The following is a 27418-nucleotide window of genomic DNA, read 5'->3' as shown; positions in this document are numbered from 1 at the left end:
GAGCCCAGGATTTGGAGGCTGCAGTGAGTTATTATGGCACTACTGCACTCCAGCCTAGGTGACAAAGTGAGACCCTGTCTCAAAAAAAAAAAAAAGGTCAGGCACAGTGGCTCACACTGTGATCCCAGCACTTTGGGAAGCCAAGATGGGTGGATCACAGGGGGCCAGGAGTTTGAGACCAGCCTGGACAACATGGCAAAACCCTGTCCCTACTAGAAAGATAAAAATTAGCCAGAGGCCGGGGACAGTGGCTCATGCCTGTAATCCCAGCACTTTAGGAGGCAGAGGCGGGCGGATCATGAGGTCAGGAGATCGAGACCACGGTGAAACCCCGTCTCTACTAAAAATACAAAAAATTAGCCGGGAATGGTGGCGGGTGCCTATAGTTCCAGCTACTTGGAAGGCTGAGACAGGAGAATGGCATGAACTCAGAGGTGGAGCTTGCAGTGAGCCGAGATCGCGCCACTGCCGAACTCCAGCCCAAGTGACGGAGCGAGACTCTGCCTCAAAAAAAAAAAAAAAGAGGGTGGGGAAGGAAGGCAAAAAAGGCATTCATTACTAGAGATCCCTGGCAGGTTCCCCACAGACCCATGATGCTGGGTGGGACCACATGGCTCCCTGTCAGCAGAGGCTGGGAATAGTAGGCAAGACCCCTCCAAAAAAAGAGCAAGGAAGCCATGTTTATCATATCCAGGGCACATGAAAGTAGCTAGCACACTGCATGGTATGCAGACACTGCCCAGTCAATGCCGGTTGTTATTATTGCTGCTATAATTAATCCAAGGTGGAGGGTTCCTGGGAGGATGCCGTCTGGGGGTGCTGGTTGAATAGAGGGTTGGTTCCTGGCTTGCTTGAGCCTCTCAAGCCACCTCTCCAAAGCCAGGCTGTGTTCCTGGCACAGCCACCACAGCCTGTGTGTGAACCCAGGTGTGCAAGAGGTGATAGGGCTCCCCACTCCCCATGCTGAGGGCTACAAGTGTAAGGATGGAGTTTTCCCGGCTGGGGGTGACTGCATCCCTGTTCCTGCTTCTGCAATGGCCAGTACTTCCCTGCAAGCATTCTCTCTGGTCTTTGTTAAGAGTCTCGCTTGGGTCATCCCACTGATCCCCCGTACTCATCCTTATACGGGTCTTATCTCAGAACCCATAGCTGCACCCTCCCTCAATGACCACCTCACCATCCCCACACCATCCCCAACCCCCGTTCCTCCTCAGCCTGTCCAGACCATCCTCATCAAGGTCCTTTCCTCCTCCTGTACCTGCTGGCTAGGAGAGGCTATGACCCATGTCCCTGTCGGCTGCCCTAGAGGGGAGGTATGTGGCATCACAGATGGAGTCCTAGGCTGTCAATTCTGAGGTAACCATGGCTGTGGCTTTGGTGCAATTGTGTGGTCACAGAAGCGGAGTCAAAGATTGGGGCATGAGGCCGGGCATGGTGGCTCACACCTGTAATACCAGCACTTTGGGAGGCCAAGGCAGGTGGATCACTTAAGGTCAGGAGTTCAAGACCAGCCTGGTCAACATGGTGAAACCTGTCTCTACTAAAAATACAAAAATTGGTCAGATGTGGTGGTGGGTGCCTGTAATCCCAGCTATTTGGGAAGCTGAGACTGGAGAATCACTTGAACTCAGGAGGCAAAGGTTGCAGTGAGCCGAGATCGCGCCATTGCACTCCAGTCTGGGCGAAAGAGTGAGTCTCTCTCTCTCTCTCACACACACATACTCATGCACGTGCACACACACACACACACACACACACAGATTGGGGCGTGACTTCTGGATTCTGAGAAAGAAGGGACTGAGGACCTTGTCTTCATGGGTCCCTGATCCCTCTTCCTCTGACAGTCCCCCGCCTCAACCCCTGCCCTGAGTCCTGTGACCCCACCACTTGTTTTCCCACCTTTGTGTCCCAGCCCCAGTCCCCAGTGCCCAGAATACTCCTGCTTTGTTGCACATGGCTCTGCATGTCCAGCCACATGTGCCAACCTCATCAGCCCCAGTGTACTGCAGCCACCCTGTAGCGCTACTTTCAAAGCCTGACTGGCTGCCTGCTGCAGAAGGGCCGCTGCCCAGCCCTTGGGGCCCTGGTAACCAGGGTGCCCCAGTGCTGACCTGACAAGTGCCAAGATCACTGCAAGGCCTCCACAGGTAGCTGGCACAGCTGCCTGTCAACCCAGTCCCCGTCCAGCCCCATTGTCCTGGAGGAATCACTGGTCTGCACTGCCATGGGAGCTGTCTGTTTCCACACATTTGGAGGAGCTCACTATGAATTCCTCATCTCTTGTGTCCACCGCCTAGCGCGTCTCTGTGGCGCAGCCCATGCCTTCAGCCTGGATCCGCTCCCACTTCTGTGGCCACACAGCTGCCCCAAGGCCTTGACCCTCTCAGCCTGTGGCCCGAGGACATGAGCCCAAAAGACCTCGACCACAGCCAGGTGAGGCTCCAAAGGCCACACTGACCCACTCTTCCTCACTGTCCCATCTACTCCCCAGTCACCCATGATGACTCATCTTTTCCTACTGATGCCCCCTCTAGTAGCTCTGCCCCTGGCCCTTAAAGATGTCCACTCCAATTTCCTAGTGACCCTGCTCACTAGGCACTGCTAGCTACTCAGCCCCTTCCCCTTGACTTGTTTGTTGATCCCTCCCCATGACTCTCCACTTCTCATTATTATTATTATTGAGACAGAGTCTCACTCTGCTGCCCAGGCTGGAGTGCAATGGTGTGATCTCAGCTCACTGCAACCTCCACCTCCCAGGTTCAAGTGATTCTCCTGCCTCAGCCTCCCAAGTAACTGGGACTACAGGCACGTGCCACCACGCCTGGCTAATTTTTGTATTTTTAGTAGAGACGGGGTTTCACCATACAGCCCAGGTTGGTCTCTAACTCCTGACGTCAAGTGATCCACCTGCCTCTGCCTCCCAAAGTGCTGGAATGACAGGGGACCACCATGCCCGGCATCCACTTGTCATTATTAAGCGCCATTGAGATTCCACTTACCCTCCCATTGACTCTCCACTGAGTCCTCAGTAGTCATCCTATTAACTCCCTAATTGAATCCCCTCAACCCACAGGCTCAGCCCTCATCTCTGCATTGACCCTCCCTGTCATTGGACATCCCATTAATTATTTCATTGAGTCATCCATTGCCCTCCCCCAGCTGATCCCACTATGTTTGTTTGTTTTTTTGTTTGTTTGTTTGTTTGTTGAGACAGAGTCTCTCTGTTGTCCAGGCTGGAGTCCAGTGGCGTGATCCCAGCTCACTGCAGCCTCAACCTTCTGGGCTCAAGCAATCCTCTCACCTCAGCCTCCTGAGTAGTTGGGTCTATAAGCACACGCCACCACACCTGGCTAATTTTTAAAATTTTTTGTAGACAGGGTGTCTCGCTATGTTGCCCAGGCTCGTCTTGAATTCCTGGGCTCAAATGATCTTCCTGCCTTGGCCTCCCAAAGTGCTGGGATTAGAGGCATGAGCCACCATACCTGACCAATCCTACTGCTGTTATATTGACTTGCCCATTAATCCCATTTACTGTCCTATTGACCCCACCCGCCACTGTCCCGACCTCCCACACTGATGCTTTCTGAGCAGTCTGTTGACCTTCCCAGTGATCCATTGACTGGCCCATTAATGTCCTCATTTACCCCCTGTGGACCTGCCCATCAAGCCCCCACCCCTGCCATCTACTGATTCTCTACTGAGCTTCCTATACTGGATATGACTAACTCCTGCACTGTATTCCCCTGCTTTTCTATTATCCCTCTAATTGAGCCTCTCTTTCACTCATGTTCTCACCCTGTTGAGTTTTCTATAGAGTGTCCCATTCATTCATTGGCACACCTTCTCCTAGAGCACTGTCCAAGTCTCACTAGGCCGTCATTGATCACAGAGGCATCCTTCCCAGTAGGATGTTGCCCATTAACCTTGAACTGCCATCCACAAACCCAGCAGTGTTTGTCAGTCACTGACTACCCTTCTAACTCCACCCCCATTTACTTTCCAGAGGAGCCCCCATTATCGCCCAAAGCCACTAAGCCTTGGTCCTCAGTGATCCACAGAATTGTCCATCCCTTCCTCCATTGCCCTTTTCTAGATCCTCCCCTTGCCCCCCGCTGCTGGCCCCTCTTCACTGACTCTTATCCATTCTCTTATTGCCCCTCATTGAACTTCCACTGACCTCTCATCAACTCTGGCCATCCAACCACCCTGCCATGGATCCCCCTTTGAATCCTATACTGACCCCCATCGAGCCCCAAGCTTACCTCCCACCAAATCCTCCTATGATCCCTAATGACTCCCCCCATTAGCCAGCCACTAAGGTTCTCTTTGACCCCTCTCTGATCCTTTCTGCTGACTCCCCCACTACTCAGTGACCATCTCCTGCTGCTGTTCAACCTGCCTGCATGCCCTCTGTGAAGGCAGATGGAATTTGGGAATCGCTGCCCTTCTCTTATGGCTCCACACCCAACTTTGGGGCTGCCAGCTGTACATGGACACAGACTTTGGCCTCTTGCTATGACTGGGACAGCCTGGCACTTGTGATGCTGCCATGGCCATATGGACCCTAGCTGTGTAGACTCTGGCCCCAGTGACCCTATTACATCCTTGCCCAATGCCCAGAAGGTTGCTAAGTTGCCAGGTTGCAGCCAGGTCTGTGGGCCCCTCTGCCCTGGATTTTGCCAGATGGCCATGCATGCCCTATTCACCAGGAATGGGCAGTGAGTGTGGCTGGCACTGGCAGTAGATCCCTTGGAGCCCGGCTATGCAGCACTGTGACCAGGCCCATTCCTCAGCAAGTGCCTGGCCCACTGTGTGCCACCATCACAGTGCCCACTGAACCATATACTGGGCCCTGGCTGCCTATACTGTGGCTTGCAGGGCTCTGGGCATCTGCCTTCTGTCGTGAGTGTGCTTTCAAGAGAGGAGTAAGCTCTGAAGAGCCCTGACTTGGGCCACCAGGGGAGGTCGTATCAGGACCAACAGAGTTCAGGCCTGGGCAGTGGAGCCAGGCGAGCAAGGGTGGGTACTGGAGAACAGCTAGGATCAGATTAGATGCGGCAAGACAGGCAAGTGTATGACTTGATTTGATTGGTCCGGTTTGATTAATAAGGTCTTTTTAAAATTTTTAACAATTTTTGTAGAGACAGGGGTCTCACTATGCTGCCCAAGCTTGTCTCGAACCCTTGGGCGCAAGCTACTCTCCCTCCTCAGCCTCTTAAAGTGCTGAGATTACAGGCGTGAGCCACAGCGCCCGGCCTGATTAACAAGGTCTTTCTGTCTTTTATGCCTCTTTTTTCAGTGTCTCTATGTCTCCTCCGTGCCGCTGGCTCTCTGCATGTCTCTCTTTCTGGACCTCCCTCTGCCCCTCCCCTTCCCCGTTCCCCCGTTCCCCTTCTCTCGGTTCCTCGTTGTTTCTTCCCCGGGCACCCCCCGTGCTGCTCTCAGCGGGCATCCTCCATCTCCGCCTCCCCCATCCGACCCTGGCTATGTCTCCCCTGCCTCTCTCTGTCTCTGTCCCTGACCCTCCACCCCCGCGGCCCGCCCCAGCTTTGCGGTGCCCGCTGCGTTCGCGCTGAGCTGCGCACCACCTGGCCACATGCGCGGGTGACAGCCCTGCCGGGAGCGCTGAGTATGTGGCCAGGGCTTCCCGCTGAGCGGCGCCTCTGAGTGCCCGCAGCCGAATGCGGCTGCTTCCTTGCAGGCGGACACCAACCGCTGGGCACCGTCTGGTACCCTGCCCCTGCGCCGCCCCCACCTCCGCTCCCGTGCTCTCCCTGGACTTGCTGGGCCGCACCATTGCCGGGCTCAAAAAAAAAATTAAAAATTAGGGGGCGTGGTGGTGCGCGCCTGTCTTCCCAGCTGCTCAAGAGACTGAGGTAGGAAGATCCTTAAGGAGGTCGAGGCTGCAGTGAGCCATGGTGGCGCCACTGCACTCCAGCCTAGGCAACAGAGCCAGACCTCGTCTCTAAAAAAAAATTAAATAAAATTAAAAAGTGTATGTCTTTAAAAGATAAGGGTGTTTAGGCCAGGCACGGTGGCTCATGCCAGTGATCCCAACACTTTGGGAGGCCGAGGCCGGCGGATCACTTGAGGTCAGGAGTTCGAGGACAGCCTGGGCCAACATGGTGAAACCCCGTCTCTATTAAAAATACAAAAATTAGCCGGGAGTGGTGGTGCATGCCTGTAGTACCAGCTATTCAGGAGGCTGAGGCAGGAGAATTGCTTGAGCCCAGGAGGTGGAGGTTGCAGTGAGCCGAGATCATGCCACTGCACTCCAGCCTGGGCAACAGAGCAAGAGTCTGTCTAAAAAAAATAAGAAAAAAGAAAGAAAAGACAAAAAAAAAGATAAGGGTGTTTAGCAGAGTTAGCTAGATGGTGGGGATGGAGTATAGGAAGGACAGGCATGGCTGAGTAGAGACAAGATAAGGGGTTATGGCCTGGTGCAGTGGCCCACGCCTGTAATCCCAGCACTTTGGGAGGCCGAGGCAGGTGGATCATGAGGTCAGGTGTTCAAGACCAGACTGGCCAAGATGGTGAAACCCCGTCTCTACTAAAAATACAAAAATTAGCCGGGCATGGTGGCGCGTGCCTGTAACCCCAGCTACTTGGGAGGCTGAGGCAGAGAACTGCTTGAACCTAGGAGGCGGAGGTTGCAGTGAGCCAAGACTGCACCTCTGCACTCCAGCCTGGGCAACAGAGCGAGACTCTGTCTCAAAAAAAAAAAAAAAAAAGATAAGAGGTTATTAGCGGGGTCAGGAAATGAATGATGGCAATCTAGACTCTTGATGGTTACAAAGCAGAGATAAGTGATCATTTAAGCAATAGAGAGAAGATGGAATTGATACTTTGGTAAGTCATTCCTTTCTAGAGGAATTCTAGAATGTTGGACACATATTACCAATGTGCTAGTGACTGGCTACGATGTTTTTTGTTTGGTTGGTTTTTGTCTTGTTTTGTTTTTGGAGACAGAATCTTACTCTGTCACCCAGGCTGGAGTGTAGTCATGTGATCACAGCTCACTGCAGCCTCAAATTCCTGGGCTCAAGTGATCCCCCCGCTTCAGCTTCTGGAGTAGCTGTGACTACAGGCGTGCCCCACCATGCCATGCTAATTTTTGTAGAGATGGGGTCTCAGTATGCTGCTCAGGCTGGTCTCAAACTTCTGGGCTCAAGGGATCCTCCTGCCTCAGCCTCCCAAAGTGCTGGGATTACAGATGTGAGCCACCATGCCTGGCCAATTTAGTGTTTTATTTAGTGCTTTTCGTGTGCTCAGCACTGTTCTGAGCAATTTTCATGAATCATCTCATCTAATCTTTATTGCAACTGTATCAGTCAGCTAATGCTGCATAACAAACAACCTCAAAATCTTAGTGACTTAACCCCAGGCAGCTTCCTAACTCATGTGTCTATGGGTTGGTTGGCATTGGCCGATCTTATCAGGGGTCATGAAGCACTTACCATATGCCTAGCATAGGTACTCTTAGGTACTCTTTTTTTTTTTGAGATGGAGTCTCGCTCTGTCGCCCAGGCAGTGCAATGGCACCATCTTGGCTCACTGCAACCTCCGCCTCCCAGGTTCAAGCGATTCTTCTGCCTCAGCCTCCTGAGCAGCTGGGACTACAGGCCTGCACCACCACACCTGGCTAATTTTTGAGTTTTTAGTAGAGATGGGGTTTCACCATGTTGGCCAAGATGGTCTCGAACTCCTGGCCTCAAGTGACCTGCCCACCTCAACCTCCCAAAGTGCTGGGATTGCAGGCACGAGCCACTGCACCAGGCCTGAAGTAGGTACTCTTGTCCTTCCATGTTACAAACACAGAAACTGAAGTTCAGAAAGGCTAAGTCCCTTGTCCAAGTCTCACCCTCATTTGTGGCACAATGAGGAGGGACATCCGGGTTTCGGGGAGGCACAGGAGCAGGTTCAGCCTCCTCAGCCCCGGTCCTGACCCCTTACATCCACCTGCAGGTGGATGGTGAGCACTGCTGGCTGCCCTGGGCACTGCCAGGCGGCTGGGGTTGGCCGCCTTGGAGGGCCACCATGCCATGGTGCACATGGCCTGTGGGCTGTATCTCATGTACACCTGGGGAAGCTCATGGTGCCTTCTGAATTCTAAGGCCAGCTGGTGGGGCTCCGTGGGTCCTTTGGAGGCAATGTTGGCCTACTTGACCTGCCTCTGAATACCATGTCCTGGTCCAAGGGCCTGATCACTATCCACTGCCCACTGACCCAGCCCAACCATGGCTTTCATGTCAGCTGCCCACATGACTTGCCCAGATCTTCAAGGCTCCCAAACTGAACCTAGGAGGCGGCCTCCTGCAGGTGCCGGATGGCCCCTTTGACCACTGTGTGGCCCACATCAATGAGCCCTTCCTTAGGATATGCCTGCAGGATACGTGTCATCCCAGTGGCCAACACCGTGGTCTCTGTGACACTCTCACAGCCCATACTGCAGCAGCCAGGAGCCTGGGAACCCTGTGATGCCCTGGAAGGGCCCCAAGCATTGCCATAAGTGCTCTAGCTTGGTCTGGGATGCAGGCAGGGCAGACTATGGGTTGGCTGGAAGAGCCCCCGCCCCTGGTGGGAGTCCAGGAAGAATTCCTGGCATAGGTGGAATTGGTGGAGGAGAATGCATGGGAACAGGATCCAAGGGAAAGGAAACTGCAGCTACAAAGGCGTGGAGGTGGGGAAATACCAATGGGAAGCCAGGTTGACTAGGGGCAGAGGCGATGAGATTGGAAAGAAGAATTTGAGGCCGGGCGCGGTAGTTCCTGCCTGTAATCCCAGCACTTTGGGAGGCTGAGGTGGGTGGATCACCTGAGGTCAGGAGTTCAAAACCAGCCTGGCCAACACAGTGAAACGGTGTCTGTATTAAAAATACAAAAATTAGCCGGGTGTGGTGGCACACACCTGTAGTCCCAGCTACTCGAGAGGCTGAGGGTGGAGAATTGCTTGAACCTGGAGGTGGAGGTTGCAGTGAATGGAGATCACGCCACTGCACTCGAGCCTGGGAGACAGAGGGAGACTCCATCTCAAAAAAAAAAAAAAAAGAAGAAGAAGAAAGGAAGAAGAAGGAAGAAGGAAGAAGAAGAAGGAGGAGGAGGAGGAGGAGAAGGAGGAGGAAGGAAGAAGGAGGAAGAACAAGGAAGAAGAAGAAGAAAAGAAATTTGAGCCCTAGGCATTTATCTTTGCCAACTGCCTGCAGCACAGACCTGCCCACCCCAAGGCCATTACAGCATCTGTAATACAGACGTATGATTGGGGGTGTGTCCTGCCTGCCAACCTCGCTCACTGTTCCTCCCAATGCTATGACAGCTATGAGCGTGGCCTCACCATTGATGGCACAGACTGTGTGTCCCAGGACCATTGCTTCCACAATGAATGCTACCTTCTGGTGAGAGGGATCTCCAGGCCTGGAAGGTGAGGACAAGTCTCCCAAACCTCATCATAAGATGTTCCCTGAATCACCAGTATATCAGTCAGCATTTTCAGTTGTAAATGACAGAAAATGATGCCAGCTGTCTTAAATACAGATGAGAATTTGTCTACTTTTACTTATCTGTAAAGATGAGGCCTTCGGGTCTGGCTGGTTCAAGGACTCAAATGATGTTGCTAAGAACTTAGCCTCCCAAGTAGCTAGGACTACAGTTATGTGCCACCATGCCTGGCCAATTTTTTTTTTTTTTTTTTTTTTTTTAGAGACAAGGTCTTGTTGTGTTGCCAGGCTGGTCCTGAACTCCTAGGTGCAAGCAATCCTTGCATCTCAGCCTCCCAATGTGCTAGGATTACAGGCGTGAGCCAATACGCTCAGCCTACAGTGGCTTAAACTTGATAGAAGCTTAATTATCTCTCACAGGCAGTCCAAGTATAACCAGTTTGCCTCCTCCAACACAGGCTCCATCTGTCATGTGGCTCTGCCTCCCCTGTGGTATTGCCCTCATCTCTTCCTCACCGCAGCTACATTCCTACAAGTTGGAAGGAGAAAAGAGGGGACAAAGAGGCTAGGCCTCCTCCCTTTAAGGACAAAACCCAGAAATCACACACATCACATCCATTCACTTCCCAGTGGCCGAACTTTATGGAAGGGCCCCATCTGGCTGCAAAGGGGGCTGGAAGATGTATCTTTAGCTAAGTGGCCATGTGTGCAGCTAAAGATTCTAATTTGGCCAAGTGCGGTGGCTCATGCCTGTAATTCTGGCACTCTGGGAAGCCAAAGTGGGAGGATCACTTGAGCCTAGGAATTTGAGAACATCCTGGGCAACATGGTGAAACCCTGTTTTTATAAGAAATACAAAAATTAGCCAGACATGGTGGTGAGCGCCTATAGTCCTAGGCAACTGAGGTGGGAAGATCGCTTGATCCTGGGAATTTGAGGCTGCAGTGAGTCACAAGCATGCCCCTGCACTCCAGCCTGGGCAACAGAGCAAGACCCTATATCAAAAAAAAAAAAAAAAAAAGACAAAGAAAAAAGGCCAGGCATGGTGGCTCACACCTGTAATCCCAGCACTTTGGAAGGCCAAAGCGGGCAGATCACCTGAGGTCAGAAGTTCTAGACTAGCCTGGCCAATATGGCGAAACCTCGTCTCTACTAAAAATATAAAAATTAGCCGGATGTGGTGGCGCACCCCTGTAGTCCCAGCTACTCAGAAGGCTGAGGCAGGAGAATCGCTTGAACCTGGGAGACAGAGGTTGCAGTGGATGGAGATCGCGCCACTGCACTCCAGCCTGGGTGACAGAGCGAGACTCTATATCAAAAAAAAAAAAAAAATGCTAATTCTAGGAAAGAAATGGAGAATGGGTATCTGAAACTGCCACAGCCTCATTTTCAAACCACCCCTCTGTCTGCGGGCAGAGTGATCTCCCACCACTCCAGGTTGATGATGTACAGTCTAGCAGTCCCAGTGGGGAGACAGCACTTCTTTCTTCACAGTTTCAACAGAAGTCCTGGGTCTGATGCTCATTGTCCCAGTGGAGGTCATTTGCCCATCCCTAAACAATTACAGGGGTCAGGGGATGGGATATTCTGATTTGTCTCTAAGTAGCCAGGCCTGGGCATGTAACAGAGCTGGAGCCAGAGCCAGAGGGCAGGGATATTACTTAGGAAACCCCCTAGAATGAGAGTGGGCCAGTTCCCCAAAGGCAAACTGAGAGACTGTAATCAGAAAACCATTGACAGGCCCTGGGCAGGAAGCAATAGTATTCGCTTTGAGGTTTTGCAGCTCCTTGAGTCCACTGGAAGGTAAAGAAAGTCCGCCAGGCTGATTGACATAGTTGTCTTGGAGACTAAGGGTCACTTGACAGGAAAAAGATAGATGTTTAAATTCCAGAGTACAAGCCGGCATGGTGGCTCATCCCTATTATCCCAGCTGCTTGGCAGGATGAGGCCGGAGTTCAAGACCAATCTGGGCAACATAGCAAGACCCTGTCTCTAAAAACAAAACAAAAAATAAATACTTAAAATTCCAGAGTGAAGCCTGGGCAACATAGCAAGACTCTGTCTCTACAAAAAACAATAAAAGAAGAATTAGCCGGGTGTGGTGGGATGTTCATGTAATGCTAACTACTGGGCATGTTGAGGCGAGAGGATTGCTTGATCCCAGGAGATCAAGGCTATAGTTTCACCAATATGGTGAAACCCCGCCTCTACTAAAAATACAAAAATTAGCCCAGTGTGCTGGTACACATATGTAATTCCAGCTACTGGGGAGGCTGAGGTACAGATAATCACTTGAACCTAGAGGCAGAAGTTTCACCATGTCGATCAGGCTGGTGTCGAACTCCCGACCTCAGGTGGTCCGCCCGCCTCGGCCTCCGAAAGTGCTGGAATTACAGGTGTGAGCCACCGCGCTCGTTCTAGGACATGTATTTTTGATAGATACATACACCTGCCAGGCGGGATTCACAGTGGTTTGTGATTCTCCCCTGACTCCGAGACTCCAAGCCCAATCCCCGCCCCTGACCAGCTTCTCCTCTCTGAAGGGGAATGGACCCCCAGCTGGTTGCCCGCCCAAGTGTGCGGAGCCGCGGTTGCGCGCTGGGTGGAGGGGTCTGGGGTTGTCACCGAGCGGTCCCCCAAGCTCCGGTGCTGGTGGGGACGGAGGATGCCGTGTCCTTGCGGGCTTCCCTAGCGCTACGAGGACGCCTCCAGGCGGCCCGCGGGGACAACAACGGCATTGCGGCCTACGACCTGAAGCTCCTGGGAGGACAACGGGGTTCCAGTATAGACTGTTCAGGGGGTCCCGGACTCCGGGCTTTAACAGTCGGTAAGGACCCAAACACTGCTGCCCAGTGCCCCGACTCCCACCGCAGAGGGCGCGACCAACCCAGCTCCTAGAGCTACACACTGCCTCTGGGGGCTTGGCGCCCACACCTTCTTTGCTTGTCTTCCCCTAGCAAGGAGAAACCTGTCCAACCGGCCGAGAGCCATTTCCCTACGGGGTCTCGTCCCTCTGCACATGCCCAGGGCTGGGACCCCAGACACAGACCTGCCCCGGACGAGAGAACGCACGGAGCTTCCCAAGATGGTTTGAATCAGTAACTGAAGGCAAAAGCACGCTTGTGCCTGGAGTCTCTCCCAGTGCCCCGTGCCCTTGGGACCCAAAGTCCGAACCCGTAGCCGGGCGCGGTGGCTCACGCCTGGAATCCCAACACTTTCGGAGGCTGAGAATCGTTTGAGCCCAGGAGTTCGAGGCCATTCTGGGCAACATAGGGAGACCCATCTCTGCAAATAATAATAATAATAATAAATAAATAAAGAGCGGGCGCGGTTGCCTGCGTCTGTGGTTCCAGCTACTCGGGGAGTTGAGGTGGGAGGATCGCTTGGGCCCAGGAGTTCGAGGCTGCAGTGAGCCAAGATCGCGCCACTGCACTCCAGCCTGGGCGACAGAGCGACACCCCGTCACGAAAAAACAAAAACAAAAACAAACAAAAACCCTAGCTTCCTCTTCTCCCAGGATGCAGGAGTTAGGTGAGGACCCTCTGTTCCCTCCGACCCAAGACCTAGGAGTCCGAACACATAACGCCCTCCTCCTATGAGACGCAGATGCCAGAATCCCCAGAACTGCTGTCCCCTCAAGAACACACGTTCCGGCCGGGCACGGTGGCTCACGCCTGTAATCCCAGCACTTTGGGAGGCCGAGGCGGGCGGATCACGAGGTCAGGAGATCGAGACCATCCTGGCTAACACGGTGAAACCCCGTCTCTACTAAAAATACAAAAAATTAGCTGGGCGAGATGGCGGGCGCCTGTAGTCCCAGCTACTCGGGAGGCTGAGGCAGGAGAATGGCGTGAACCCCGGGGGGCGGAGCCTGCAGTGAGCCGAGATCGCGCCACTGCACTCCAGCCTGGGCGACAGCGAGACTCTGTCTCAAAAAAAAAAAAAAAACAAAAAAAAAAAAAAAAAAAGAACACACGTTCCCTACGGCGGAGGCGGTGACCAGCGACTCCGCCCACTTCTCCCAGCCGGCTGTGACGTAACTGCAACGACAGCCAATCAGACGCGGCAGCGCCGGATGGCGGGAGGTGGGAGTTGGAAGCCAAGGGAAGCGCTGGGCGGAAGTGGCTGTGGCTTTGCCCTTTGGTCTTTGCTGGCTGTGTGGCGGCTCCGCCGTTCGCAGGGCGTTCGCTGAGCGTCTCTGCTTAGCCGCGGTCATGAGCCGGCACAGCCGGCTGCAGAGGCAGGTTCTGAGCCTGTACCGCGATCTGCTGCGCGCCGGGCGCGGGAAGCCGGGCGCCGAGGCGCGAGTGCGGGCAGAGTTCCGGCAGCATGCGGGCCTGCCGCGCTCCGACGTGCTGCGCATCGAGTACCTGTACCGCCGCGGGCGGCGCCAGCTGCAGCTGCTACGCTCGGGCCACGCCACCGCCCTGGGCGCCTTCTTACGCCCGCGGGCCCCGACCGAGGAGCCTGGCGGCGTGGGTTCCCAGCCTGACGACGGCGACGGTCCAAGGAACCCCCACGACAGCACGGGGGCACCGGAGACCCGGCCCGACGGACGTTGACAAGCGAAGAGCCGAACTCGCACGATGGCGTGGTGGAGCCAGGAGGCTCGCCTGACTGCGTGGGGGGACTGGGGAACCCGCCTAAGGTGAGAGGTCTTGAGAGACTAGCTCGACGAATTGGGGATGTCAGAGACTCCCCCTTGGCGACGCAGGGGGCCTAGAGAGCCCCCCTGATGGACGGCAAGAGAGGCCCACCTTTTCCCAATGCTTGGAGACAGGTCGGCGCTCCTCCCCCATGAGGGCTTGGGGCGGCCTGGGACGCTGGCGGGCTGGACGGTGTCAAGCCAAGAACTACTTGCCCGAAGGTACGGGGAGCCAGGACGCCCCCCGGTGGACAGGGAGAGCCTGAGACACCCTTCTCTTGACCCCTGAGAACATACCCACTTCTGGCTCCTCAAGGAGTCTCCCCTCTCCTGTATTTAACTCTGAGAAGTGCAGACTTTTTGCTGAGAACGTTTTGGGAAGGTGCCCTGATGAGTGGTGAGAAGCCCGGAATCCCCTTTTGGAAAACTTTCCCCCATTAATTGTGACAAACCAGGACCTTGAGGAAGGGGCTAGGGGCCTATCACCCTGGTTGATCAACTGAAGACCCCTAAAGGCCCCTACTTGATGGTTTTGAGAGGCAACATTGACTCATTTGCCCCTTCCCTCTCAGAATGTTGGACAAAGGGAATAAAATTGGGGATATGCCTAATTCCCTGTTAGTGGTCTTAAAGCTTTTATATATTTGAGGATTTTTGAAACACCCCGGCCCTCCCCACCACACACACACGCACATGGACACCCGGAAGGGACCATCCCGGAGCTGTTAGGTGTGGGGATCTGACTCCTTCTGGAGCCCTGTAAACTGGCACATTGATTGAAGCGGCATAGTTTTCTCTCCTGGGCAGATCTGTGGAGGGGGCTTATCCTGGCTTAACCCCCAAAGATACCCCAGTTGGCTCCCTAATGGAGGGCAAGTGATTTAACATTTTTGTGTGGAAGAGGAAATGGTGGAGCTGAGAACTGGCTCAGAGCCCCTGAGGCAGTAGTGAGGGTCTCAGACCTGGAAATTTCTCAAACCTGGCTGAAGGGTCCAGCCTCAGATACAATGAACGACAAGGCCCTGGGGCAGGAGAGGGGAGATGAACCCCATAGATCACAGTTATACTCCCTCCTGTGTCCCCGTATGGGCCTGCCCTAGACATTCTGGAGGGATGCATTTTGCATCGTTGAGCTGTATTTGCACCCATGTTAGTTAAATAAGTGGAAATGAGTTCTTGTGGATGTAGCTGTGGGGAGGAGGACCACAGGTAAGGAGCATAGACCTCAGACCAAAGGGAGGATGGACAGAAGAGAAACAGTCACTGCCCTAATCCCGGTGGGGGAGCCACATGCCCAAATGGTTATAAAGTGGAATTGCAGTTTGAAGAATTAATTGCCAGGATAGGCTTCTAGGCAAGAAGACCAAGGCTGGGCACGGTGGCTCACGCCTGTAATCCCAGCACTTTTGGAGGCCAAGATGGGTGGATCATGAGGTCAAGAGTTCCAGACCAGCCTGGCCAATATGGTGAAACCCCGTCCCTACTAAACATACAAAAATTAGCCAGGCATGGTGGCGGGCACCTGTAATCCCAGCTACTCAGGAGGCTAAGGCAGGGGAATCGCTTGAACCCTGGAGGCAGAGGTTGCAATGAGCCAAGATCACGCCATTGCACTCCAGCCTGGGCGACAGAGCGCTGAGACTACGTCTCAAAAAAAAAAAAAAAAAAAAAAAAAACAGTGTGGGGAAAGGCCTGGAGGGGGCAAAGGGAAGAAATTCAGGGTCTCAGCTGGGGCTGGAGTGCCCCAGGCACAAGGCTATGGGTTTACTTGATTGTGGCTTCTACTTCAGCTTTGTCTCAGGTTTGTCCTCACCATGGGACTTCAGCCACCTCATTCATCTCTCTCAGCCTCAATTTCTTCCATCAGGGTGATCATGTTAGTTTCCTGGCTCCATCTCAAAAGCCAAAGACCCATAGGGTCCTACCCATCCAGCGCCCCCATTACATCTTCAGCTGCATCTCCTGCCACCTCCTCACTCCTGGCTCCATGATCTTGAGCCCTGACAAGCCCCAGGATTGGAGCTCCTGGCAGAGCTGCAGGCAGGGATCGAGTTTCCAGTGGGGCCAGGCATCCTGGGTCAGGAGGGAAGACACATGAATCTGGGTGTTGCAGATGAGTGAGATTTTCCCGGTAGAGAGGATGGAGGAATGCCTGATTTGAGGGAGGAGCTGTGCAGGTGAGCAGTAGCTAAGAGCACGGACCCAGGAATGGGAAGGCAGGGTTTGAATCCCAGCTCCCATGCTTACTGATTATGTGATCACAGACGAGTGATTTAACTTCTTTTTTTTTTTGACAGGGTCTCTGTCACCCAGGCTGGAATATAGTGGCACAGCTTACTGCAGCCTCGACTTCCCAGGCTCAGGTGATCCTCCCACTTCAGCCTTCTGAGTAGCTGGGACTACAGGTGTGCACCACCACACCCAGTAGTATTTTTATTGTTTATTTTATTTATTTATTTATTTATTTTTGAGACAGTTTCGCTCTTGTTGCCCAGGCTGGAGTGCAATGGCGCGATCTCAGCTCACCACAACCTCCGCTTCCCAGGTTCAAGCCACTCTCCTGCCTCAGCCTCCTGATTACCTGGGATTACAGGCATACGCCACCATGCCTGGCTAATTTTTGTATTTTTAGTTAAGATGGGGTTTCACCGTGTTGACCAGGCTGGTCTTGAACTCCTGACCTCAGGTGATCTGCCCACCTCGGCTTCCCAGAGTGCTGGGATTACAAGTGTGAGCCAGCACGCCTGGCCTATTCTTTATTTTTTGGAGACAGGGTCTCACTATGTTGCCCAGGCTAGTCTCAAACTCTTGAGCTGAAGCGGTCCTCCCACCTCAGCCTCCCAAAGTGCTGAGATCACAGTCATGAGCCACCATGCCCAGCCTGATTGAACCTTTTTTTCCTCAATGCCCTTATCAGTGAAATGGGCTTAATAAGAGCCTCCCTGATGTGGCCATTATGATGGTATAGTGAATTAAATACCTGTTGTGAGGCCAGGCGCGGTGGCTCACGCCTGTAATCCCAGCACTTTGGGAGGCTGAGGTGGGCAGATCACCTGAGGTCAGAAGTTCGAGACCAGCCTGACCAACATGGAGAAACCCTGTCTCTACTAAAAAATACAAAATTAGCCAGGCACAGTGGCACATGCCTGTAAGCCCAGCTACTCAGGAGGCTGAGGCAGGAGAATCGCTTGAACCCGGGAGGCAGAGGTTGCGGTAAGCCAAGATCGTGCCATTGTACTCCAGTCTGGGCAACGAGAGTGAGACTCCATCTCAAAAAAAAACAAAACAAAACAAAAAAAAACCCTGTTGTGACAGCAGATGATGAGGCCTGACCCCCACCTATGGCCTTCCTGCCCTCTTGGGTTCACTTGCAGCTGTAGAAGCAGGTTCTCAGGAGGCTGCAGCCTCCTCCCCTGAGCCCCTGATTGTCTGTTGCTCTGCCTGAGGGCTTCCTGGGAGTCCTGGCAGGTGGGTTAATGTCCTCAGAGGCAACCCTCAGCCTGTTGGGGGCAGCAGTCACTGGATGAGCGCCCTGGCCCACCTCTCATCTGGTGGGACAACATGTGTTCTGCAGGGTTCCTCAGGGGCACCCCATGGGATGGAGCCCCAGTTGCCCACAGTGGTGTCCACTCCGTGAGCACCTTTTTTGGCTTTTCCCCTGCCCTGTCTCACTCTTCCCCATTCCCGCTTCCTGGGATCACATCCCAGGTAAATCATCACCCGAGTCCTTGGCTCCAAGAATGCTTATGTGTCAAGCATGGAACAGTGCCCAGTGCTCTGCTGATCTTCTGTGTGCATCTGCTGCTCTGTTTTTTGTTCGTTTTTTGAGAGAGTCTCACTCTGTTGCCCAGGCTGGAGTGCAGTGGCGCAATCTTGGCTCAATGCAACCTCCGCCTCCCAGGTTCAAGCACTCCTCCTGCCTCAGCCGCTGCCCCTCCAATCCCGCCTACCTCGAGTAGCTGGGATTATAGGCACCCACCACCATACCTGGCTATTTTTGTTTTGTTTTGTATTTTTATTAGATATGGGGTTTCACCATGTTGGCCAGGCTGGTCTCGAACTCTTGAAGTGATCTGCCCACCCTGGCCTCCCAGAGTGCTGGAATTATATGTGTGAAGCACTGCGCCTGGGCTGCTCTTCTGTTTTTTACTCTGCTAAGGCACAGGGTCAATGTTTCTCAATCCTTGACCCATCTGTTAAACGAGAAATCCCCTGATCTAAGAAAATGGCTATAAAAGACATACAGGGATTAGAGTAATTTAGACTACAGATTGAGTTAAAAATAGAACTGAGTTGTTAAATTTTCGGATTTTGATAACTACTATAATTGTGTGAGAGAATGGCCTTGTTCTTAAGGCATACATGCTGAAGAATGTAGGAGTAAAAAGGCCTTGTGTCTGCAACTTACTCTCAAATGGTTCCAAAACATATGCACTGACATAAATATATTAGCAAGGGTATGGATGGTAAATCACATGAAGCAAAGTGTTAACCACTTTGAATCTGGGTAAGGGCATATGCGAGTTTGTTCTAGTTTTAAAAAGTTTCCCAACACTCGGGGAGGCTGAGGTGGGCCGATCACTTAAGCCCAGGAGTTTGAGACCAGCCTGGGCAACATAGGGCTTGAGCTGCCATGCTCGGCCTAAATTTTAAAATTGAAGTATTTTAAATGTAAATGTAATATGAAAGTATTTTGAATGTAAAATATTTTTTGTTACACGAGTTCATTGTTTTAGTAGGACTATTGCATTTTATCTGTTAAAAATTTGGCATCTGAATTAAGATGTGCTATAAGTGTGAAATACACACTAGATTTCAAAGACTTAGTAAGAAAAACAGATTGTAAAAGACCTCATTATTTTTATATTGACTACATATTGAAGTGATAATATTTTAGACATGTCAGGTTAAATAGAATATAAGTTAAATTATTAAAATTAATCCATTTTTACTGTTTTAATGTGACTGCTAGAAAATTTGTAACTACATTTGCAGCTCACATTCTATTCTTTTTTTTTTTTTTTTTTTTTGAGACCGTCTCATTCTATCACCCAAGCTGGAGTGCAGTGTCGTGATCTTGGCTCACTGCAACCTCCGCCTCCCGGGTTCAAGTGATCCTCCTGCCTCAGCCTCCCAAGTAGCTGGGATTACAGGCACCTGCCACCATGCCCGGCTAATTTTTGTATCTTTAGTAGAGACGGAGTTTTATCATGTTGACCAGGCTGGTCTTAAACTCCTGACCTCAAGTGATCCGCCTGCCTTGGCCTCCCAAAGTGCCAGGATTACAGGCGTGAGCCACCACGCTGCCCAGCCTCACATTCGATTTCCACTGGACAGCACCATTCTAGGAGTTCCCATGGCCTGTTTCCTCACTACAGTCTGCTCTCATGGCAAAATTTTAACACAGTAGCTCCATTCTACTGACGCCCTGATGCCTTCTTCAACCACATTGTTTGAGTTGTGCCCCCTTCCTCTTGCTCACTTTATTTTTCTCCTCAGCACTTACCACCCTGTGACCCACTACATATTTCACTTATTTCTTTTAGTTATTGTCAATTTCCCCAAGTAGAATGTCAGCTCCAGAGGCACCAGAGGCACCGTCTTGTTCACTGTCCTGTCTCTGCTCCTTGACCGGGACCTGACACATAGCAGACAGTCAATATTTGTTAAATGAACGAATGACACAGATATGCTCCATTACCGGGCCTGTTGGGTCAATATTGCCAAGACTGCTCCCCCTATTTGCTGGTGATCTCAGGAGGACCATGCCTCCTCTTTGGTTGATGCCAGAGTCTCAGCCTGGCCTTTGAAACAGGACAAATCCGGTTTGCATCCTGACTTTTCCCTGAACCTGGAGTCTCTCCCAGAATCTGCAGCTTCCCCCACCCCATCAGTGTCTGTTCCCCTCTTCTAGTAGCAACAACTTAATACTCTTTGGAGACCCACCCTTCTGCCATTTTCAGTCCACATGGTTTAGGTGGGGCTGACCACAGCCCCCAGCAAAGGTGGAGCATGTGACGGAAGCCAGAGGAGCCAACCTTGGGACTTTGGTTGGAACTACAAAGGAACAGTGACTCTACTATTGGCTGCTAAATTGGTGGGGTGTGTGTGTCACAGTGGAGGGAGGCTTAGCATGACTGACTCCATTTTGCCTCGACACCCTGCAGTAACATCCTTTAGGTTAAAAGCTTCTGCTTAGTTTTGTGTGTAGATCAGCTAATTACAGGAGGAATTTAGTTTATAGCTCAATTTTAGAAAAAATAACAGTCCCTTTCCCAAAACTAACCACCCCACCAAGAGATCAGAAAACTGTACACACAAATAACAATGTTATACTAGAGATTTACAAGAATATTGTGACCTGACCTGTATCATCAAAGAAGTTTTCTTCTGGACTCTTGCTGGCGTCCAGATGTCTGCAGTCGTTGGTCACCTAACCTCAACCCCCTTCCCTTAGCATAAAAAGAAACCTAAAATTTATACTAACTTGAGATGGTTCCTTTTTTTTTTTTTGAGATGGAGTCTCGCTCTGTCACCCAGGCTGGAGTGCAGTGGCGCAATCTTGGCTCACTGCAAGCTCCGCCTCCCAGGTTCACGCCATTCCCCTGCCTCAGCCTCCCAAGTAGCTGGGACTACAGGCACCTGCCACCACGCCCGGCTAATTTTTTGTATTTTTTGTAGAGACAGGGTTTCACTGTGTTAGCCAGGATGGTCTCGATCTCCTGACCTCGTGATCCGCCCGCCTCAGCCTCCTAAAGTGCTGGGATTACAAGCGTGAGTCACCGCGCCCTGCCGAGATGGTTCTTTAGGACACTAGTCTGCCATCTTCTTGGTTTGCTGTCTCTCCAAATGAAGTTGTTTGCTTTCTTTTTTTTTTTTTTTTGAGACGGAGTCTTGCTCTGTCCCCCAGGCTGGAGTGCAGTGACACAATCTCGGCTTACTGCACCCTCCATCTCCCAGATTCAAAGGATTTGTAAAAATACAAACATTAGCCGGGTGTGGTGGCGCATTCCTGTAGTACCAGCTACTTGGGAGGCTGAGGCCAGAGAATCGCTTGAACCCAGGAGGCAGAGGTTGCAGTGAGCTGAGATCACACCACTGCACTCAAGCCTGGGCAACAGAGCGAGACCCTGTCTCAAAAAAAAAAAAAAACTAGCCTGGCATGGTGGCACACGCCTATAATCCCAGCTACTCAGGAGTCTAAGGCAGGAGAATTGCTTGAATCCTGGAGGCAGAGTTTGCAGTGAGCTGAGATTGTGCCATTGCACTCCAGCCTAGGCAAGAGTGAGACTCTATCTCAAAAAAAAAAAAAAGCCACAACTTCTTTGTCCCTAGGGTACAACCAGCAATGGGATGACACCCCAGGTGCCCAGTGCAGCAACCAGTAACTCACCCAGTATTGGCTTTCTCCCTTGCTGAGCTCACGTCCTGGCTCCCCTGCCATGCCTGAATAAGAACTGGTGCTTGACTCTTTGTGTCAGGGTCTGGGGCAGCCCCACCCAAGATGGGCTGATGCAGTTCTGTGTTCTGTTCTCAAGGCAAAAGGGTCCATCCAGACATATCCAGGCCACATCCTAGATTCAGGGTATGAAGGCACCTAGTATCCTCACACATCCTTTGACAGTGACCATTTATTACACACATCAGACTGGGGGAAGACCATTGACATAGCTGAGCACCAGGTAGGGTGTCCTGGGTATTCGGGCGTTAGAGCAACAGGGGCCTCCTGACACTGGCAGGAGAAACATGGCACCCACCAGGAGGAGGAAGAGGATAAGGAGGAAGGTCAGGGGCCGCCTGGATGCAGGATCGGGGGCCCTGTGAAGGGAAATGCAGTGTTAAACATACAGGTGGGCTGCCACTAGGAGCTCTGTCCCCCACACCCTAGTCCCATCTCTCAGGCATCTCACCCTGGATTCCCCTCCAGCCTCACGTCCTGGAGATGAGGAGATGCTTGCCTCTTCTTGTCCTAAGGAGGGAGAGCAGCCAGCAGCAGAATGGATAGAAATGACACTTTATTTATTTATTTTGAGATGGAGTCTACTCTTGTCACCCACGCTGGACTGCAATGGCTCAATCTCAGCTCACTGCAACCTCCACCTCCCGGGTTCAAGCAGTTGTCCTGCCTCAGCCTCCCGAGTAGCTGGGATTACAGGTGCCACCACGCCCGGCTCATTTTTGTATTTTTAGTACAGATGGGGTTTCACTATGTTGGCCAGGCTGGTCCCAAACTCGACCTCAAGTGATCCACCTGCCTCGGCCTCCCAAAGTGCTGGGATTACAGGCGTGAGCCACCATGCCTGGCCGACACATTATTTTTTAAGACAGGGTCTCGCTTAGTCACCCAGGCTGGAGTGCGGTTTCACAATCACGACTCATGGCAGCCCCAACCTCCTGGGCTCAGGTGATCCTCTTACCTCAGCCTCCCTAATAGCTGGGACCACAGGCACATACCACTGCAACCATTTACTTTTGTTTAATGATTTGTAGAGATGGAGGGAGGGGGCAGGTCTCACTATGTTGCTCAGGCTGGTCTTGAACTCCTGGCCCTTAAGCAATCCTCCTGCCTTGACCTCCCAAAGTGTTGGGATCACAGGCGTGAACCATGGTGCCCAGCCAGAAGTGACACTTTGTGTCGCCTTTACCCTACTACTGTAGACCTACAAAGCTGGTCTTATTTCTTCTCCTTTCCTGGCACCTCCTCATCCCCAGGACCCCACACAGACTTGGAATATCTCCAAGTGTAGTGGATGTCTGGTTGTGTCTGTCCTTTATCCAATACAATCCCCCTTTTTCTGATAACAGTGCCTTAATTGGAGGTGGGCGGCTGTTATGCCTTCCACTCCCAGAACTTCAGATTCAAGTGAAGCTGACACCCACCTCCCCAACTTCCATGATTGGTGTGACCCAAACCTGGCCAATCCGAGCACTCTGGTTTATTCAAGGTGCAGCCCATGACACCAGCCAGTAAGTGGGAGTCAGCCCTGGGACTTTGGCAGCTGTCAGTAGGGTCGGAGGCACGCTCCCTCCCCTGGGGTGGATAAACCAGTGGGAGTGACCGTGTAGCCACTGGCGCACCCATTTTGCTAAGAAGGAAGCCACCTTGGGGACTTAGAGCCCAAGAAAGGGAGGGACTGAGCCCTGATGTTCTTTCTTTCTTTTTTTTTTTTTTTGAGACAGGGTCTCACTATGTCGCCCAGACTGGAGTGCAGTGGTGCGATCTCGGCTCACCGCAACCTCCGCCTCCCGGGCTCAAGCGATTCTCCTCCCGAGTAGCTGGGATTACAGGCATGTGCCACCACGCCCGGCTAATTTTTGTAGTTTTAGTAGAGACAGGGTTTCACCGTGTTGGCCAGGCTGGTCTCGAACTCCTGACCTCAGGTGATCCACCCACCTCAGCCTCCCAAAGTGCTGGGATTATAGGCGTGAGCCACCGCTCCTGTCCTGGCCCTGGTGTTATTTCAGGCTCTGAATTCAACAGTGCCTGGACCATTCCCTTACTTTTTTTTTTCTTTAATAGCATTCCCTTTTTTGTGCCTTTTGATTTCTTGGGTTTCTGTCACTTGCCATCAAGATTCCTGAGTGCTACACCTGGTTGAGAACTGGCTCACCTGAGGCTTCCGGAGCAGGGAGTGTCTTTGGTGACCTGCTAAGTGTTTCTGGTGGCTGAGGCCAGACTCCAGCATGTCCTGTTGGGAGTGAGAGGTGTGTGCGTCCTGGAGAACCAGCAACAAAGAGAGACGTGGTTGCAGGAGGGCCAGGATGGGGTGTCATAGAGATGAGATTCTGGGGGAACAGAGAGATCTCACGGGACAGACAAGGGCAGAGCCAAAGAAACCAAGAGAGGAGAGACATTATTTATTCATTCATTCAATAAATGTGTAATGAGTTTCTATTACAAGCCAGGAACTGTTCTAGGAGCTGAGGACACAGTGGGGATGGAAATAGGCAAATTCCTGGCCTCCATGGGGCTTATATTTGACAGGAGAGAGACCATAAGTTAATAAGTAAATGAGGCCTGGTACAGTGGCTCACGCCTGTAATCCCAGCACTTTGGGAGGCCGAGGCAGACGGATCACCTGAGGTCAGGAGTTCGAGACTAGCCTGGCCAACGTGATGAAACCCCATCTCTACTAAAAATACAAAAATTAGCCGGGAATGGTGGTGCACACCTGTAATCCCAGCTACTCGGGAGGCCGAGGTAGGAGAATCTCTTGAACCTGGGAGGCAGAGTTTGCAGTGAGCCAAGATTGCACCACTACACTCCAGCCTGGGCGACAGAGTGAGACTCCGTCTCAAAAAATAAATAAAAATTTTTAAAAATAAGTAAATGTACAAAGTCAAGCTGTGGTGAGTGCTGTTAGGAAATAAGGTAAGAAGACAGGAGTGCTCATGTTTGGAGGTCAGGACAGGCCTCCCTGAAGAGGCGGCACTTCAGGAGAGACTGGGACAGTCAGGAGGTGAGCAGGGCATCATCTGGGGGCCTCAGGATAGGAGTGAATTTGAGATGGGGCTTGAGGATGTAGACAGAGACAGACAGGAGAGAGAGAAGCAGTGAGATAGAAGGAGACACCAAGAGATAGAGGGGGAGACAGAGCCACTGACACCTCCTTGGAAGGGCAGGATCTTGCTAGAAGGTACACAGATGTCCCCAGGGTGCCTGACAGAAGGTCCCTCGAGGGGGTCTGCTCTCACCTCAAGGCCTTGTCCCCTGCCCTGGGGGCCCCTGTGGCAACACAGCTCACAGGGCACTCCTAGTGTCCGGGCTGTCTTTTGTCCCAAGGGCCCAAGGCCCCCAATGTCCCCTGCTGGATCCCACTCCAACTCTGCGGAAGTGGGGAGGCTACTGGGTGCCCAGGGCCCCCAGACCCCACCAGGTCCTGGCCAGTCCGAGTCTCCCTCGACCTCCAAGTCCTGGTCCAGTGTGTTGGCCTTCTCGAACACCTGGGTGAAAGGACAGAGGTCATGGAGGCTATGAGGTTGGGGCCTGGGTTGGGTGGGGGGGTATCAGGATGGGCCCTACCAAGCTGTAGCTGACCAGCTGGGCCTGCAGCTGCCAGAGCCGCCGGAAGATGGAGTCTCGGTAAGCTCCCAGGGCCTGTAGGATCTGCTCCAGGGCTGCCCAGGCCCTGGGCTCACTCCGCTGTGCCAGCCCCTCACCAAACGCTAGCAGCGCCTCCACACGCTCAGCTGCCCCTCGTAGGTCCGCCTGGAGGGCCTGGGGACACATGGTTGGACATCACCCCACACACACACCAGGGACCCAAAACCTGGAGTTACCCCCTCCCCCATTTCCTGTTCAAAGGCCTGGAACATGCACTCAACCCATTTCCCATCCCAGAAAGCTGGCACCCACTGCTGAGGCCCTGCCCACCCCCACATCCTGGCCTCTCCTGCCTACCTGCAGCTGCACCATCCCACTCTGGGCCAACGCCCAGCGCCCCAGGCCTTGCTCCAGGTCCTGCAGCCGGCGGCCCAGCCCCAGTAGGCACAGGTGCTGGCTGTTCTGCTCAGCCTCTAGTACCTCCAGGCCAGAGATGGGGTGCTGGGGAACACAGGAGCCAGGTCAGGGCCAGTGGGCCAATCAAGATTATCACCCCTGCTCCCATCCCCACCCCTCTTCTGTAAGCTTCTGGAAACTTCTCTGCAGCACAGTCCATCTCCGGGTCTGTCTGCACCAGGGTCGCTCCCACTGGGGGGCCTTCCCAGTGGAGCCAGGCCTGAGGACAGATATCTAGATAAAGGTCTCCAGGTTTTCAAAGCTCCCGGAAACTTGGATGTGTGAGGCCCGGGGGGTCTGGACAGGGAGCGGGGCTGGGTACCCCCCAAGAAGAATGAGGCTACGCCAGGAGCAATGATGAAATGCTTCTCAGCCAGGCGCAGTGGTTCACACCTGTAATCCCAGCACTTTGGGAGGCCGAGGCCCGAGGATTGCTTGAGCCCAGGAGTTCAAGACCAGCCTGGGCAACATGGTGAGACATCGTCTCTATTTTTTTTTTTTTAATAAAAAATATGGCTGGATACGGTGGCTCACGCCTGTAATCCCAGCACTTTGGGAGGCTGAGGCGGGTGGATCACCTGAGGTCTGGAGTTCAAGACTAGCCTGGCCAACAAGTTGAAAACCCATCTCTACTAAAAATACAAAAGATTAGCCAGGTATGGTGGCATGTGCCTGTAATCCCAGCTACTCAGGTGGCTGAGGCAGGAGAATCACTGGGACCTGGGAGGTGGAGGTTGCAGTGAGCAGAGATCTCACCACTGCATTCCAGCCTAGGCGACAGAGAGACTCCATCTCAAAAAAAAAAAAAGAAATACATCTCCCCGGTTGGTCAGATATTGAAACACTTTTCCAGAGGGTCCCTCCCCCTACAGACACCCAACACCTTTCCAGAATCATCACCTGGTCCTCAGTGTGGAGGTCAGACTCCGGGGGACAGAGAGGAGGTGGGGCTAGCACAAGGGGTCTGAGTCACCTCAGCTCACCTCACAGCGTTTGCCCCCAGCTGGGTCCTCGCAGGAAGAGGGTGTTGGCCGTCTTGGGGGGTGAGTGGCAGGCTCATTGCCCCTTGGCCCACCCTGGAAGTGCTCAGGAGGGCTCAAGGAGTCCTGTCCCAGGGTCTGGGCCTGCTCTGGGCTAGGAGGCAGGGGGCGGTGACTGGGTGAGTCTCGACACCTCACTTTTCAGCCTACCCTCACCCCAACCCCGGTGGCCTCTCCTATGTCCCCAGGCGATCACAGCCATGGCACCTCCTACCCTCACATGGCCCCTGCCACCACGCCTACCCTTTTGGGAACAAGCTTCCAAAGCCCCGGCCCCCACCTCGTGCTCTCCTCTCGGGATGCGGGGCAGACGGTGCATCCAACAATGTCCAGCTCCCTAGGTGCTCCCGGGGGGTGGTTGAGGGGCTCTGAGCCAAGTCTAGGGCCCAGAGGCAGGGACAGGGCCATGGCTGGGTGCCTGGAGACACAAAGTCAGGTGAGGGCAGCCAGTAAGACCTCTTCCCTAGACAAGGGTGTCCCAGAGCTCCTCCGCTGGAGTCACCCGGGCCTGAGGCTGCAGGAGAGGCCCAGGACAGGTCTGGCTCCGCCCCTTCCAAGAGGAACCTGGACCCAGCCATTTGATGCCCAGCTCAGGTGACAGAAGAACCACTTAACTCCTTCCTCCCTAGCAGGCCAGTAGCTAAATCTCGCAGCATCACTCCACGCCATCCAAGAGGGTTCCAGATAGAACCCCTCCCCCACCTCCTCAAGAGCCCTGGATTCTGCCCCACTGGGGACCCAGACATCTGACCTCCAGGGCCTACCCCATTCATTTAAGACCCTAGATGCTGCGCCCCTCA

At 53.0% G+C, this 27418-nt stretch overlaps 2 protein-coding genes across 4 annotated transcripts; one reads left to right on the top strand and one right to left on the bottom strand.

Annotated features, from left to right (window-relative positions):
• Window positions 1-13520: 13520 nt before the first annotated feature.
• On the top strand, window positions 13521-14692 carry SDHAF1 (succinate dehydrogenase complex assembly factor 1). The gene has a single exon (XM_003280068.4). The coding sequence runs from the start codon at window positions 13648-13650 to the stop codon at window positions 13993-13995; it is 348 nt and encodes a 115-aa protein (XP_003280116.1). The 5' UTR covers window positions 13521-13647; the 3' UTR covers window positions 13996-14692.
• Window positions 14693-21684: 6992 nt separating this feature from the next.
• Window positions 21685-27121, bottom strand: SYNE4 (spectrin repeat containing nuclear envelope family member 4). Of its 3 annotated transcripts, XM_003280069.3 has the most exons (8): window positions 26899-27121; window positions 26562-26712; window positions 25480-25623; window positions 25102-25296; window positions 24774-25022; window positions 23690-23794; window positions 21989-22047; window positions 21685-21896 (listed from the first exon to the last, which is right to left on the bottom strand). In XM_003280069.3, the coding sequence occupies exons 1-8, from the start codon at window positions 27024-27026 to the stop codon at window positions 21722-21724; spliced, it is 1206 nt and encodes a 401-aa protein (XP_003280117.1). In that variant the 5' UTR covers window positions 27027-27121; the 3' UTR covers window positions 21685-21721. The 3 variants fall into 3 exon arrangements, with proteins under 3 accessions (XP_003280117.1, XP_030675952.1, XP_030675953.1); XM_030820092.1 differs by lacking the exon at window positions 26562-26712 and having other exon boundaries at window positions 26862-27121; XM_030820093.1 differs by lacking the exon at window positions 26562-26712.
• Between the last annotated feature and the right edge of the window lie 297 nt (window positions 27122-27418).

This window comes from Nomascus leucogenys, chromosome 10 (genome assembly GCF_006542625.1).
Source record: "Nomascus leucogenys isolate Asia chromosome 10, Asia_NLE_v1, whole genome shotgun sequence".
Lineage (NCBI taxonomy): Eukaryota > Metazoa > Chordata > Mammalia > Primates > Hylobatidae > Nomascus > Nomascus leucogenys.
This window is presented reverse-complemented; position numbering and strand designations above follow the sequence as displayed.

Excerpts from the sequence above, each read along its gene's own strand:
- SYNE4 (XM_003280069.3), bottom strand. The coding sequence starts at position 27,026 with ATGGCCCTGTCCCTGCCTCTGGGCCCTAGACTTGGCTCAGAGCCCCTC. Across the intron at positions 26,713-26,898 it reads TCCCGAGAGGAGAGCACGAG|CCCAGAGCAGGCCCAGACCC; the intron begins GTGGGGGCCGGG and ends CCTGCCTCCTAG. Across the intron at positions 21,897-21,988 it reads AGGCTGGAGGGGAATCCAGG|GGCCCCCGATCCTGCATCCA; the intron begins GTGAGATGCCTG and ends TTCCCTTCACAG.
- SDHAF1 (XM_003280068.4), top strand. The coding sequence starts at position 13,648 with ATGAGCCGGCACAGCCGGCTGCAGAGGCAGGTTCTGAGCCTGTACCGC.